The 16,625-nt window shown below is 43.6% G+C and overlaps 1 protein-coding gene across 2 annotated transcripts in view; it reads left to right on the forward strand.

Moving 5' to 3' along the window:
* The first annotated feature begins 801 nt into the window (after window positions 1-801).
* Window positions 802-16,625, forward strand: part of RIMOC1 (RAB7A interacting MON1-CCZ1 complex subunit 1) — a 238,513-nt gene continuing 222,689 nt past the window's right edge. Inside the window, exon 1 of one of the 2 annotated variants that reach the window (XM_069221457.1) lies at window positions 802-974. In XM_069221457.1, coding sequence (XP_069077558.1) covers window positions 884-974 — 91 coding nt within the window. In that variant the 5' untranslated portion in view covers window positions 802-883. The remainder of the gene's footprint in view (window positions 975-16,625) is intronic. The other variant, XM_069221454.1, reaches the window with a different exon arrangement.

A 16,625-nucleotide genomic window follows, 5' to 3' on the forward strand; every position in this document is an offset into this window, starting at 1 on the left:
AATGCATTTTGTAGCAGTGACCTTTGTTAATCCTTCATACACAAGACAAAGCACAGATGACTCTACGAAAACATATACACTGATGCTAAAATCTATGTGCATAATTTTAACAAAACTCTAACATGGTAACAATAAAATGTATACTTAATTATCTCTTGTTGTCTCTGACCTGAAAAGATCACCAGCTGCATCACATTAAAACTATCCCCCAGATTTGACATGTAACTCGTAATTCTACGCAGGCAGTGTGTTCACGCCTGCCCCGCTACTTGTTTGCAAGTAAGTTAACTAAAATCCGGCATTGTACAATTTGCACACTACAGTATCTGTTGAAACCGATGCTGCAGGATATGGGTCACTCTGTCGTGTTTTTAAATATTTCAAGACTACACTTCAGAAAATACTTTATGAACTTCACTGCTATTTCGATACATACTTTATCAAAATTAGCTTTAAAATGTGCTATTCGCCCATCTTTTTTCAACAATTCTGTGTGGAGTAGGGGCTCCCCTTATATTAGCCAAGCTCAATTTGCCTGCTTTTATACCACACCACATACTTGCCTGGCATTTATTGGAACACCTGATCAGCTGATTGATGTATTCAGGTGTTATACACTAGCCCTACGAGGTATCGAGATGCAATTCTGCCCAAAATCCAGACCGTATTACTCTAAAAATGGCAAAATAACCAGCTAATAGTGCCGGAACTGCTCTGCTTAATTGGTTACTATTTGTTTTCGTTTCCTTATAGTATTTTCACCCTACAACGTTTCCTGCTAGGCGCAGCACGTCAATGCTGGCTACTTCCGGTGCGCGTGGTTAGACATCACGTGCTGTCAAAATTCGTCACGTGAACGTGACGGTTGCTGCAGCTTTTCGCTATGTCTGTCCAGATTGAATCTTTGCTACAGGAGAGAGCGGAAAGTCTTGAGAAGAGATGGGAGAGTCTGGAGAGGGCAGCAAGTCGAGAGGGTGAGATGGGGCGACACCTTTCAGGGAAAGGAGGGACTGATCCTCAGTCGGCGAGGGGGAGGGAACTAATTTGTGGGCGTGGTCTCATCAGGTGGAACCAGGGCGGGATCTAATAGTGTTGATAGCGGCGTTGACGTCCATGCTCTGCTGTGCCTGTGTGACTTATTTCTGTATCGCTGTGGCACTTTGATCGGAACCAATGTATGTGGAGTTATTTCATGCTTGTACTGACAAGCCCTTACTTGCATTCGATTCTATGCCAGGACCAGAGGCTTCGGATTGTGCTTACTCTTTATTTTACTGACAAAACAGCAGCCAATCAAAAACGAGCTAACTTTAAACTACCATTCCCATGATGCCAAGTCCACCAATCACGGTCACACGATGACCTCATAAATTGTCTGCCATGGCCTGTCCTCTTTCTTTGCTGCTCCAGCAGCCAGTTAAGTGACGCGCTTAATTGTGCTTGATGTGTTTTATGTTAATGTGTTTAAAACACGAGCGCGATCGTAATTATCAGCACTTCCGCGTTTTCTAAAAGTAGTGTATCTGTTAGGAGCTTTGGTCTCCGTTAATTGCTTAATTTGTTTTTCCCCCTTTTTGCTGGTGTGGAGCGGGAGCCGGCCGTTTAGTAAGTGTGAGCTCACTGTAAAGAGGACACAGTCCTCTTTCTGTGCCGATCGGCGCGCACGCGCTGTGAGCCAATCAGAAGATTTTCCGGTCGGCTTTCAGCGTTTGTGTGGTGGACGGCACACGCAGTTGTTTGAAGAAATTGCACGGCCGCATTTCGTCCGACGGGGCTGTAAAAATACCTTTAGAGCTTTGCTCAGGGGGCATTTTGATTCAGCATAATCTGTATATATTTGCAAGCAGGTGGCTCCCTCCACTCAAGTTATACCAGCTATACAGCTTGTTAGCTGTTTCAAAAAATTACATTATACACCTGCCCAGGGTTTTTGCCCCCCCCCCCTGTTAACTCCTCCAATATTTTATATCTCTAAAATGGCGTACTATGCCAATGACGACGAGCAGTATCAAGAACTGCAAGCGATGCCTTTGGAGCATCAGATGGAGGAAAGACTGGTGAAGGCACTAGGGCATCATGTGCAAGACTCCGTGAATTGGGCATTAATCCAGGCCCTGAAACATTTTACCCAACCTTTGACAAATTTTGCCAAAAGAGAGTTTTTGGGCGAGAGCAGTCAACAACCTCGCTTACTACCTGGAGAACCCAAGGAGAATTTGGGTCTCCATCTGCAGCGCTCAGCAGACTCTTCCTCAGCAGAGATTTTGGCGCAAATGGCAGCTTCTGTGCTGTGCAGCCATGCTTATAGAGGTTCCCCCCTCAAGATGCATCCTCAACCTTTCAGCAATCCTCTTTTTTTAATCCAGTTATCAGGACCCCTCCATGTCCAAATAAGAGTAGGATGACTCACAATCAGATTCTCTTCCACGCAAAAAGCAACGCAAGACACAACACTATGTCCGAAGTCAGTCTTCCGGCTGGTAAGAATCTCTTATTCTCGCCCGAGGATATTATACATCCACGTTCCACCGAATGGGTTCCTATTCCTGAAGTAGCCCACTACGTCCAAGACAGACTGCGTAAAAGCTTCGAGAAAGAGGTACGCTACACCCTCAGATCAGAATGTCCTCGTCCCTCTATTCTCGGTAAGGTGGCGGAGATGTCTGAGTTAGATCCCAGCATGGCGACCTTTCTGCGCAAATTCGCCAAAGATCCTAAGAAGGGTCTAGATCGTGCCTGGAGAGGCTGCCAGGACAAATTACTAGACGTTTCGATCCCTTTGAGAAAAATCTTGGATCTGACCATCCAATCCAAAGAATCTGATATTCCATTGGATACGGAAGTCGTGTTGCAATGGGCTCGGAGGGCGATCTGTCTCCTTGGCAACGCCAATTGCGCCATGTCAACAGAACGTAGACGATCCTTCCTCATTCGTCTGGATTCAAAGCTGGCGGAATTGGCTAATAATGAAGCTGGCTCTTTGGCCAATGGTATGCTCTTTGGGGATAATTTTATTTCCAACTTGAGTAAATATGTTGCCACGTTTACTGCCCTAGATAAGGCCCAATCCAACATAATGAAAGTGTTCAATAATGCTCTTTTTGCCCGGGCCGAGTGCTTAAGAGGCCGAGCGTCAGGCCGAAGATATCAGGCTTCCAGATACGCCTCTCAGGGTAACCAAAGTGGTTCTTCAGACCAGCAGAATTTCTATCCCAACCGTTACAGAGGTCGAGGTCGCTCCTCCAGAGGTTATCGCGGAGGTGGTTCCAACCAAGACACCTCAAATTCAGGTGAGAATTATTCCTCCTTCGGAGGTTGTTTTGGGGGGCAGGGTACAGTTATTTCTCCCAGCCTGGAAGGTAATTACACAAGACCCTTGGGTTCTTCAGACCGTTCAGGGTTTCCAACTAGAGTTTTACGCCTCCCCGATTCAAAAAGCTCCTCCTATGCCTCTCCTTTTTCCCTCGCAGATCGCAAATTCATAGAAGAGATTTTTTCTCTCATTCAAAAAGGGGCAAAAGTGCAAACTTCTCCTGATCCTCGGGTGTTCGCCAGCACAATCTTCTTAGTCCAAAAGAAGGGCAGCGGTTCCCGGTTGGTCCTAAACCTCAAACTTATCAATTCTTGGATGGTTTATCGCCATTTCAAGATGGAAGGTATCCATCTTCTCAGGGATCTTTTAAGGGACAAGGGCTGGATCGTGCATCTGGATCTCAAGGACGCTTACCTATCAGTTCAGATTTTTGCCCCTCACCGACGTTTTCTACAAATCCAATGGGGTTCCCATTGGTTTGAGTTCAAAGTCCTTCCCTTCGGTCTATCCTCAGCTCCTTGGTGTTTCACCAAGCTTCTGCGTCCAGTGGTCCAGTTCTTAAGGGAACAAGGGGTGCGTCTGATTATTTATCTAGACGACATTCTTATTATGGCTCAGGACAGACAGCTAGTACTGCTTCATCTAAACTGGACATTACAATTCTTACAAGATTTCGGATTCGTCATCAATTCCGAGAAGTCTTGTTTAGTGCCAACTCAGAATATAGAATTCTTAGGTTTTCAAATAGATTCAATGAAGGCCTTGCTGATTCTTCTGATCAACAAACGGAGTTTGATCAAGAAGGAGTTGAGGAGAGCGCTTGCGTCTCCGACTACATCATTGAGAACATTAGCTCGCCTAGGCGGGCTCTTGGCTTCGTCCATTCAAGCGATTTTTCTGGGTCCTTTGCATTACAGGGCCCTTCAGAGATTGAAGATTCTCCATCTTCAGAAAGGGCTTCAGTACTCAGAGTTGATTCCCCTGTTGGAGGAGGCTAAGACAGAGATGTTGTGGTGGCTCTCTCACATAGATGCATGGAATGGCAGAGCAATCTTTCCTTCCAGTCCAGATGTTGTAATAGAGTCGGATGCCAGCCGATGGGGCTGGGGAGCACGATGCATCCCTGTGGAGACGGGGGGGACGGTGGTCCCCGGGAGAACTGACATATCAAATCAAGTGTCTGGAACTCCTAGCAGGAGCCTTTGCCATCAGATCTCCTGCCCCTCGCCGGGCTCATTGTTGTATCCTCCTGCGGATGGACAATTTCTCCGCGGTCAGATACATCAGTCGCCTGGGGGGGACCAGATCACGTCTCCTAGCGGAGATAGCGAAGGAATTCTGGCATTATTGCCTCAATCAGCAAATTTCAGTAATAGCGGAATACATTCCGGGTTGTGTCAATATGACAGCGGACTGGAATTCTCGCTTCCTTCGGGATGGCAGCGACTGGAAGCTCAATCCATGGATTTTTCAAGCGCTTCAATTACGTTGGGGACGTGTCAGATGGATTTATTTGCCTCCCGGTTGAACAATCAGGTTCCTTGTTTTTTCAGTTGGAAACCGCACCCTCAGTCGAAGGGGACAGATGCTTTTCTGCAACTGTGGCCGGGGGAGCTTCTTTATGCTTTCCCTCCTTTCGTGATGATTCCTCGCGTCCTGGCACAAGTTCGTCGCCAATGCTCGGAGGTCATTCTGGTGACTCCGCTTTGGAGTGCTCAGCCTTGGTTCCCTTCTGCGATGATTCTGTCTTGCGACTTTCCGGTGAAGATTCCATCGTCTGTGGACCATCTCACAGACCCGTTGAACAATTTTCACCCACTAATTCTGCAGGGCTTGTTGCCCCTGATGGCGTGGAGACTTTCAGGCGACGATGGCAAGTGCCTGGAGTTTCGAAATCTGCAATGTTTTTCTTATCCCAATCTTGGGCCCCTTCCACTCAGAAAAGATATGAACAGACCTGGAGGAAGTGGTTATGTTGGTGCGGTACAAGGAGTGTGGATCCTCTGGGGTCAGAAATTCATGTCCTAGCCAATTTCCTTTCTGATTTGGCATCTCAGGGTTTGGCATATAGGACAATTAATAATTGTCGCTCCGCCCTTTCTGCTGGACACCCTCATATTCAAGGGAAACCAGTGGGTGAACACACTTTGATTTGTAAGTTACTTAGAGGTATCCGTATGGTTAAACCTCCTCAACCAAAATATAATTCCTTATGGGATGTTAATATTGTCTTACGTTTCCTCAGAAATTGGCCTGTTAATGAAGGATTATCTCGTAAGCAATTATCGGCAAAATTGACAATGCTACTATCCCTGCTGTCATGCAGAAGAGTGTCAGATGTTAAAGCTCTGGATTTATCAGGTAGAGTATTTACTCCGGAGGGAGTATCCTTTTCCATTACTAGACGTACTAAACCTCGTCGAAATGTATTTCTTATCCATCCTTTCCACAATAGGAAGCTTTGTATTGTTCAATGTTTGAAGGTGTATGAAGATTGCACACATGAATTCAGACAGAATGTGTTGATTTCCTTATAAAAACATTTTTGCCCAGTCACTGCAGCACCTTTGGCTCGTTGGGTCAAATGGTTATTAGCAGAAGCAGGTATTAATATAAGTATATTTGGAGCTCATTCTGTTAGAGGAGCCATGGCTTCAAAAGCTTTTGCTACTGGAGCTAGATTAGAAGATATTATGGCTGCAGCGGATTGGTCAAATGATTCTACCTTTAAGGTATTCTATCACAAACCTATTGTTGATGTGGTGTCAGAAGTGGTAAATAGACTTTAAACTAGCATAATCCGAAGCCTCTGGTCCTGACATAGAATTACAAATTTTCTAGCTATTGCGTCAATAATTTTAGATTCTATTAAGGACACGGAGGCGAGGATTATCCCACCCATTAATCATTATTATAAATATTGTAAGAATTTATAATCAGTTTATTGTATATGCATCAGCTATGTTATAAAATGTTAACCCTCCCTTCAATGTACATGGATATTAGTTTATTCTTTTACTTTCACCGAATCAGCTAACACAAATTCGTAAATGTCATTTTTTCGGATCAAGAGTTAGATTCCAGTTCTGTTCTAGTTGGAGTGAAGTGTCGGTCCCTCTCGTCACGAGGAGTTTCGTTCTAGTGTGGCAAATTAATTCAGCGTAAGGTTGGATTCACAAACAAAGAGGACGGACTATGGCAGACAGTCTATTTATGGGGTCATCGTGTGACCGTGATTGGTGGACTTGGCATCATGGGAATGGTAGTTTAAAGTTATCCAGTTTTTTATTGGCTGCTGTTTTGTCAGTAAAGTAAAGAGTAAGCATAATCCTCGCCTCCGTGTCCTTAACAGAAGCAAAAAATAGCAATAGCTAGTAATTTTTTTATTTACCCTACTGAATATTTTCTACTGTTATTTCGGATCTCCTTCCCAGTTTCAATCTTCCACCTTTTTTTTTTTTAACTGGTGTTTTGCGGCCCAGTGTCATGAAAGATGCCATGTGCCAGGATCCTTCTCTTTGCTTTACAAATCCAGAATGCTCAAGTTTTCAATATTTCTAACCCCTTAGCTGCCAGCCATTTTCCCACTCAGGTGACAGGCCTTTTTTTTTTTTTGGCTATTTAGGGCAGTTCGCGCTTAGGCCCTCATAACTTTTTGTCCACATAAGCTACCCACACCAAATTTGCGTCTGTTTTTCCAACATACTAGAGATTTTAGAGGTACCCAGAGTATGTGGGTTCCCCTGGAGGAGACCAAGAAATTAACCAAAATATAGTGAAAATTTTGTTTTTAAAAAAAAAAAAAGGGAAAAAAGGACTGAAGAAGAAGGCTTGTGTTCCCCCGCCCCCACTGAAAATGGCATCAACAAAGGGTTTGTGGTGCTAAAATCACCATCTTCCCACCGTTCAGGAACAGTCAGATTTGAATCAGAAAACCACATTTTTCAAAACAATTTTGACATTTTACTGGGACTTATCCCATTTTCACTGTATTTGTGCGTTTAGCCTTCTTCCAGTTAGTGACAGAAATGGGTGTGAAACCAATGCTGGATTCCGGAAACAAAATAACATTTCTGAAAAGTAGGCAAAGTTCTGAATCCATCAAGGGGTCATTTGTGTAGACCCTTCAAGGTTTTCCTACAGAAAATAACAGTTGAAATAAAAAAATAGTGAAATTGAGGTGAAAAAACAGCCATTTTCTCCACATTTTACTCTGTAACTTTTTCCTGCGATGTCAGATTTTTTTAAAGCAATATACCGTTACGTCTGCCGGACTCTTCTGGTTGTGGGGATAAATAGGGCTTGTAGATTTATCAAGAACCCTAGGTACCCAGAGCCAATGAATGGGCTGAACCTTGCATTGGGTTTTAATTCAATACTGGTATACAGCAAATCACTTGCTGAAATATAAAGAGTGAAAAATAGGTATCAAGGAAACATTTTTATTTCCAAAATGGGCACAAGATAAGATGTTGAGAAGCAGTGGTTACTTGCACATCTCTGAATTCCGGGGTCCCCATACTAACCTGTGAATTACAGTGCATTTGTCAAATAGATGTCCTTTTTACACACTGTCTTACATTTGGAAGGAAAAAATGTAGAGAAAGACAAGGGGCAATAACACTTGTTCTTCTATTCTGTGTTCCCCCAAATCTTCTGATACAAATGGTACCTCACTTGTGTGGGTAGGCCTAGTGCCTGCGACAGGAAATGCAACATGTACACATCACCTTTTTACATTGAAATCTGACGTGTTTTTTGCAAAGTGCCTAGTTGTGGATTTTGGCCACTAGCTCAGCCGGCACCCAGGGAAACCTACCAAACCTGTGCATTTTTTAAAACTAGACACCTAGGGGAAATTTGGCCAAAAAAACACTTTTTCTTCACATTTCAGTGGCAGAAAGTTCTGGAATCTGAGAGGACGCACTAATTTCCTTTCACCCAGCGTTCCCCCTAGTCTCCCGATAAAAATGGTACCTCACTTGTGTGGGTAGGCCTAGCACCCACAAAAGGAAATGCCCCAAAACACAATATGGACACATCACATTCTCCCAAAGAAACCAGAGCTGTTTTTTACAAAGTGCCTAGCTGTGGATTTTGGCCTCTAGCTCAGTCGGCACCTAGGGAAACCTACCAAACCTGTGCATATTTGAAAACTAGACACCTAGGGTAATCCAAGATGGGGTGACTTGTGGGGCTATTATCAGGTTCGGTTACCCAGAATCCTTTGCAAACCTCAAAATTTGGCTAAAAAACACTTTTGCCTCACATTTCGGTGACAGAAAGTTCTGGAATCCGAGAGGAGCCACAAAGTTCCTTCCACTCAGCGTTCTCCCGAGTCTCCTGATAAAAATGGTACCTCACTTGTGTGGGTAGGCCTAGCGCCCGCAAAAGGAGGTGCCCCAAAACACAACGTGAACACATCACATTCTCCCAAAGAAAACAAAGTTGTTTTTTGGAAAGTGCCTTGCTGTGTCTTTCAGCCTCTAGCTCAGCCGGCACCTAGGGAAACCTACCAAACCTACACATTTTTGAAAACTAGACACCTAGGGCAATCCAAGATCGGGTGACTTGTTCACCAGGTTCTGTTACCCAGAATCCTTTGCAAACCTCAATATTTGGCTAATAAAAACCCATTTTTTCCTCACATTTCGGTGAACCTAAGAGGAGCTCACATTTCCTTTGACCCAGCATTTCCCCAAGTCTTCTGATAAAAATGGTACCTAGGGTAATCCAAGATGGGGTGACTTGTGGGACTATTATCAGGTTCGGTTACCCAGAATCCTTTGCAAACCTCAAAATTTGGCTAAAAACACTTTTGCCTCACATTTCGGTGACAGAAAGTTCTGGAATCTGAGAGGAGCCACAAAGTTCCTTCCACTCAGCGTTCTCCTGAGTCTCCTGATAAAAATGGTACCTCACTTGTGTGGGTAGGTCTAGTGCCCGCAAAAGGAAATGCCTCAAAATACTATTTGTACACATCAAAATAATCGAATACAAAACTACCTGTTTTTGCGGCGGAGGGGGCATCTGCATTTTTGGTCCTGGACTCAGCAGCCATATAGGGAAACCTACAAACCCAAACATGTCTGAAAACTAGACACCTGAGAGAGTCCAGGGAGGTGTGACTTGCATGGATCGCCAGTGTTTTCTTACCCAGAATCCCCAGCAAACCTCAAATTTAGCTAAAAAATCAAAATGTTCCCACATTTCTGTGTAGGATGATGACAGCAGGACAAATTTCCTACCACTCAATGTTCCCCTCAGTCTCCCGGTAAAAATGATACCTCACTTGTGTAGGTGGGCCCAAGTGCCTGTGAACCGGAAGAGCCAAAAACATGTTGAAATTGAGGGGGAACCAAAGCGGGTCCAAAATGTTTGAAAAAAAAAAGAATTTAGGCTGACAAGTAGGGCAGAATTGTTATCAGTATCGATGCGACAATGCAGGGTGGTAGGAATTTTGTGGATTCCTGCAGTTTCTGGAAAGTTCCATCATAAAAATGTGGAAAAAATGTGTGATTTCTAGCAAAGTTGGAGGTTTGCAGGGCATAGTGGGTAAGAAAATGTTGCGGGGTGCATGAGAAGCACACCACCCTGGACTCACCCAGATGTTTAGTTTTCAGATGTGTCTAGGTCTTGTGGATTTTATTACATGGTAGCATCCTAAAGTCCAAAAAGTGCAGCCCTCACCATCCCAAGTGCGACGATTTTGAGATTTAGACAAGCTCTCATGGCCCAAATGTGAAACCAAAACCCCAAATAATCAAACGTTGTCTTGCTTGCTGTGGGATAAGATGTTTTAGTGTACGGGGGGGAGAGCTGAAAGGCTGTTACCCCCTTCAGTTGGGGTGGGGGCATAACCATGCCCATACTGGTTGGTAGCCACCACCACACTATTTTTAATTACCTGCCATCTAGTAGGCTTTCTGCTTCTCCCCCCCCCCCCCCACCCCGGGGAGTGGATCAGGGACAATTGCCCTATCTGCCCACCGGTGGGCAGAACAACTTTGGCCGCATTTATTTGGGGTTGGGGTATGGCCATACCACTACTCTCCTTTTTGAAAAAAAATCATCTTCCCTGGTATCTGGTGGGTTTTTTGCCCCCCCTGGGGGGCAGATGGGCCTTCCAAAAATAGGCCGGGGCAGATATGGCCAACATTAATGTGCCCCCATGGGGAGTGAGCCTTGCCCAAGGGGCTGCCCCCTAAACAAAACACACAAATACACACACACCAATCCCTGGTGCCTAAGTGGTTTCTGCCCCCCCCCCCCGGGGCAGATCAGCCTAATAGAAATAGGCAGATCTGCCCCCGCAAGGGGAGGCCGGAAATGCCCTAAAATAAATTTGCCCCTCAAGTGGAGCGACCCTTGCCTAAGGGTTTGCTTCCCTTACGTGGAATTGGTGCAAAAAAATCCCTGGTGCCTTATGGTTTCTGCCCCACATGGGGGCAGATCGGCCCAATAAAAATAGACCGATCTGCTCAAAATGGCCTAAAATAAATTTGCCCCCCAGGGGAGAGACCCTTGCCTAAGGGGTTGCTCCCCTTGCGTGAAATTTACACAAAAAATACAAATCTCTGGTGTCTAGGGGTTTCTGCCCCACTTGGGGGCAGATTGGCCTAATAAAAATAGGCCAATCTGCCCCAAGGGGGGTAGAAATGGCCTAAAATAAAATTGTCCAACAGGAGAGCGACCCTTGCCTAAGGGGTCACTCTACACATCTAAAAACAACAAAAAAAAACGATCCCAGGTGCCTAGGGGTTTCTACCCTCCTGGGGGCAGATCAACCTAATTACAATCGTCTGATCTGCCCCAAGGGGGGCAGAAATTGCGTGAAAACAAATTTGCCCCCCCATGGGACCGACCCTTGCCTAAGGGGTCGCTCACCGTGTGTGAAATTGACGTAAAAAAAAAAACTGATGTCTAGCAATTTCTGTCCCCCTTTGTGGCAGATCGCCATAATTAGAATAGGCCGAAATGGCCTTTAAATAATTTGCTCCCCTGAGGAGCGGCCCTTATGCATAAATACTACTACAAAAAAAACCTGTCACGATCGGGCTGCACAAATGCTCAGTGAGACATCAAAGGAAAGGAAAGGCCTTTCCTTTGATGCTTCTCTCGCCCCCTCCACATGATCGGAAGAGAAATGCTTCCGATGGCGCTGGAAGCTCAGCGGGGAGGCATAGCAAGACGTAATGGTTACATCCTTGGCACCCGAGCGGTGCAAACAAGGACGTAACCGTTACCTCCTGGGCACCCAAGGTGTTAAGCGTGAGAAGTGTTTTAAGTGTGGCTGATGCCACAGGAACATATATCACACAAACTTTAGCGTTGATTAGATTAGAGTACTTGATGCCAGTGAAATTATGCATATATTAAAAATATGGGTAAGATTACTTAAATAACAAAAGCTTTGAAAAGTTGACACAAGTTGCAACAATAATTGGTAAAGCCAGCCAGTTGGTCTCACCTTTTAAAAGTGAGTGGCAAGCTACTGTCATGTGCTGTGCTATTGGTTTCCTTTGGTAGAGGCCCCTGCTTTTTCCTGCTGATATTAAATTTCAGCAAAAAGAAAAATATGTTATAACTATCTCAAATGCTATGATACTAGTAAGTAACAGTACAAAAAAGCACAATGCGTTATAGGTGCATGCATCATCTCACATATGGCATGGTGCAGCAGCCTTTTTGGGTGTTTGATTTTTTGTGTTTTTTAGATTTACCATTCCAAGATAGCCCAGTATCAAATTACAGCTCACAGGCCATCTGAAAAAGTGGGAAAAAAGTTGGGCAACAGAGCAACTGAAGAGTGGGAGAAGAAAATAAACGAGGCAACAACTGTCACCAATGACAATGGTGGGGCAACATGGGTAGTGTAGTGTCTTTGACATCATGTGTGCTAGGACCCTTGTGGTCCTTGGTGGACTTTAGACAGTAATTACATTATCTAATGGGAGGTGTGGTTATGACAATACGCGTGGAGAGCGATAGTATGTGGAAGAGTAAAGTCATCTGTTAGAGACCTTGGCAAGTTCATTGCATGCTCCCGGACTAGAGAGGGTGCTACAACTGGTGACAAGTAGGGGAATTGTGCTCCAGAGATTCTCCCTGAGAGTTTGCAAAGGTGCAGCACACTGCTTGTTTGTGCCACGTGCGCCCCAAATCAATGCAAAGTGGTCTGCGGTTGGTGCATGTGTGGTCAAGGCCCTAATCTAGCCCATACGCAGCCATCAAAGAAAGTGAAAGCCCTACAAGCACATTTAAAAATCCTGCCACTATCTGCTGGTAAGGGTGAGAGAAGAAATAATGCACTGCGCCATAACACAGAGCCATCCTCAATACGAAGCAAATGCTAAAGGCAGTGACAACCATGTATGAAAGACAGGAACCTACGTACCGGCACTAGTGAGTGAATCGCATTTCAATCTGAAACGCAGATGAGACGACCAGACTCGAGCAACAGGGTCTTGCATGGAGGGGTTGCTGGTCCTGGTTTGCAAGAAGAAAGAAGAACGCTGCATAAACAGAATATGATCTCTGTGGTGGTAGAAGGGTGCGCAAAGTATGACACAGCTACATTTCTGAAGCCACCATCTTTGTTTGATACAGTGAAGAAACAGAACATTGGCTCTAGGTGGACCGCATGGATTGAACATTCAATTACTTCATCAGGGTTGTGGAATTTGTAAAATATCTACTTGTCCATGGGACAGCAGGGGTGTAGAATTTTATACAATACTTGCCCCTGGGACAGATTGTGTCTTAAATCTACTTGTCCTGTAAAAAAAATCTACTTGTCCCTTTGGTGCCATGTAGTGTGGCGACAAATTTTGGCAGCAGTCTCATTATACAAGAGCTCTGATAATAGCCTCTCTGATTATGGAAGGGCTCATGCTATTGTAGAATTTGAAAACTAGTAATTCACTTAGTTTGACACCTTTCAGTAGATCCAAGTACTGGGGCTGGAATAGTTTCAGAGTTGTAAAGCCCTTTTGAGTCTCTGCAAACCCACTAACTTGTATGTTTTAGTGTTTTTCATCAGCTCTTCTCTAATCTTTACACATACTGAGAAAGGTTGGAAATTTACTCCTGACAAGGGCAGAATAAAAACTTCTTCTAGGGTTGGGAAAAAGTAGCTGGAGGGAAACAACTTCTGTAATCTATTGTGAATTAATGAAAGCTATAAATCTGCATTAATGCAAGGATATATACCATAGGTGCACTTTTGTGGTTTTTCAAGAATTGGGCACCTAATTATTATCCAACACCTTTTGTTTTTATTTAAATTCTATCGCTCTCTGTATTTATCAGCTAGCTTCACTGTGAGTGACAGCATTCTTCTCTTTCCCAAGGAGCATATTGGCACATAAAGAAGTTTTATTCAGTACCTGGAACTGCTGTGACAATATCTTCTTTTTGAGGCCAAAAGTATTTTTGCTTTTTGCCATTGGTTGTTATGATGGTGAGAGCTCGACAGCTCCCACAACTATAACTTTGTACAAAAAAACTGTCAAAACACATTGACAAAACCAAAAGGCTGACAACCAATGTCAGTCCTACTAGCTTTGCCAATACTTATTTATTTTCATGTTTCCCATAATCTTGCTGAAATTGATTACACTATTTTTCCGTTAAGAATATTTTTTGGAAATACTATCATACATCAACATATTTTACTAAATGATGCTTCAAAGAAAGGGTACCCAAAATTTCACAGTAGTTTAGGAAAGCATTTTTTTCCTAGATGAATTTTTAATGAGCATTTTATTTTGAAAGCAAAGAATCACTCTTATTTTCAAGCTTCTGCAAATATTTTTGCATCAATCCACAGAGCATTCTGGGAGATTTACACAATATGTCCTGGCCGTCGGGCAATTGGAGTTCCACACCTCGGCTTCATAGATGCGTAAAGAGAAGAAGATGATAAACTCATTAAATATTTAAAAAGCTTTGCCACTGATGGGCTGAAAGAAATGCTAAAGAAAGTCCTGGAAGCTGATGCAACATTATACCAAGTGATAAAAGAAGCGTTGGATGCCAAGTTCAATCAGATGCCATATGTCAACTGTGAGGGGTACATCTTCAACCAAGCACAAAAAGCTGGAGAAATGGATGAATTTGTTGAGAGGCTTTATGCACATTTTAAGTTCTGTGACATTAATGTGAAGAAGCCATGTGCCACAGAGTCATTGATGATTGCCTTTCAGATTCCTTTAGAAGATGCACATTGGCAGAGCCACTCAGTTTAGAGAAGAAGCTAATGGCTGCATGGGCAGAAAAATTAGCAGATCGACAAGCTACTGATATGGAAGCAGGAACAGTGCATTATAAATCAGCATTGGCCATGAAAAGCAAGCAAAAGCACAAAATAAATACACACAAGTCGACGTCCCTGAAGAAGAAAAAGTTATGCTTCCAATGTCGGTTTTCATTTCCCACTAAAGGTAAATATCCAGCCATAGGAAAGACATGCAAAGGCTGCAGAAGAAAAAACACTTCATAATGGTCTGCAAAGTGAAAGCGAAACCAGATGCATCGCAGCGAGAACAAAAAATGGATGCCAGAAGGTTGCAGAAGCTTTCTCGCCACACCCTCCAGGGTTATGACAAATAAAAACCAAGCACAGTCGACCATTGTCAAATTCATCATATAAATGCTCTTCAATGCCAATGTCAAGAACTAGCGAAGAAGACGGGTGTGCATTGATGCTATGGATTAAGGCACACCGTGTACATGTAGGATTAACTGCTTGCAAAGAAGATCAAAAGTCAAAACATATTCACCAAACAAAGTGACAAAATTTATTTGGACACTGTCTTTTAAATTACATTAAAGGTGAATGTTTGCCCCATAACTTTCATTATGGACAGTGGTGCATCAATTAACATGCCAGTGGAAAAGTTCAACAGCCTGTTTCTTTATTCCATTAAATATGAAGGTATTCGCGTGGGCTGCTGCTAAATTGTTACAGAGTCAAGGGTCATTTACTGCAACCTTGCAACATAAACCTACATCAGGGTAAGCACCAGTTCATGTCCTTCAGGGAACTTCATCATTCTTGTCCTCACATAGCAAACATGATCCCGCAGCTAAACAGAGCCAAAATCTTTTCCCATCTTGTCCTGAACAAAGAATGCCATCACCTTGAGATGGAAGAGAACTGCAGGCACATTACAACACTCTTATAGGTACATTATTACATTTTCAATACATGTTGGCTTATTCCAATAAAAGAGACTGAGTTTTGGAGTATCTCCAATTGTAGAGATATTTCAGGATGCTATTCACTGAATTGTTCAACCTGTTACACATGTTTTCAATTACAGTGATGGCATACTGGTATTTGAGGCAACACAAAAGGAGCACAGCAAGGCTCTTACGCAAGTGTGCCGATTACTTGCTGATGCGAGTCTCGCTTGAATACAGCAAAGTGTGAGCTTCATAAAACCAAACTTAAGTTCCTTGGGCACATATTTTCTGATGGGGGAATGACTTGTGACCCAGATATGGTGCAAGGACTGTCATCTACCTGCCTCCTCACAAGACGTAAACATGCTACGATCCTTAGGCATGGCCAGTTATTGCTCAAGGTACATTCATAACTTTGCTACAGTGAGTGCCCCATTGAGAGACTTAACAAAGCAGAATGGTCAATTTCAGTGGTTTCCTGAATGCAATCTCAGTTTCAAAGAAATAAAACATGCAATTTAGAATGCAACTCAAATAGCCTATTTTGACCCCAAATATTATACTGAGGTCACAGTAGATACAAGTCCTGTGGGGCTAGGGGCAACACAATGGCCACCCAACTGCCCAGAGACACATTGTGGCCTATGCCAGTGTAAGCCTGTCTGAAACAGAACATGTCTTCTCTCAGTCAGAAAAGGAGAGTCTGGCCATATTGTGGGCCTGTGAACATTTTCATGTGGTTATATATGTGAAACTTTGCACTATCATCATAGACCACCAGGCATTACTCACTATCATTGGAAACCCGAACTCTAAGATGCCCCCTGGTATTGTGAGGTGAACAAGGATGAATGAGTTGAGAGAGAGCTAAAAGCATGCCATCTTTGCAACTGGTTATCCCCAAAGGTGACACAGTATTGATTGACAATATTTTACCTTCCTGTGCATGCCTGAGAGAGAGTTGCAGTTCAATTCTTTGGGCCTCCAGAAAATGGACTTTATCTCATAGTAGTCATTGACGAATACTCTGTTTTTCCTATTATTGATAACCCATGAAAAAGTCATTGAGCTGCTTGATGGCATCTTTGCCGTGTGGGGCATCCCCGCTATTCTCAAATCAGAT

The sequence above is a fragment of the Pleurodeles waltl genome, chromosome 1_1, assembly GCF_031143425.1.
Source record: "Pleurodeles waltl isolate 20211129_DDA chromosome 1_1, aPleWal1.hap1.20221129, whole genome shotgun sequence".
Taxonomy (NCBI): domain Eukaryota; kingdom Metazoa; phylum Chordata; class Amphibia; order Caudata; family Salamandridae; genus Pleurodeles; species Pleurodeles waltl.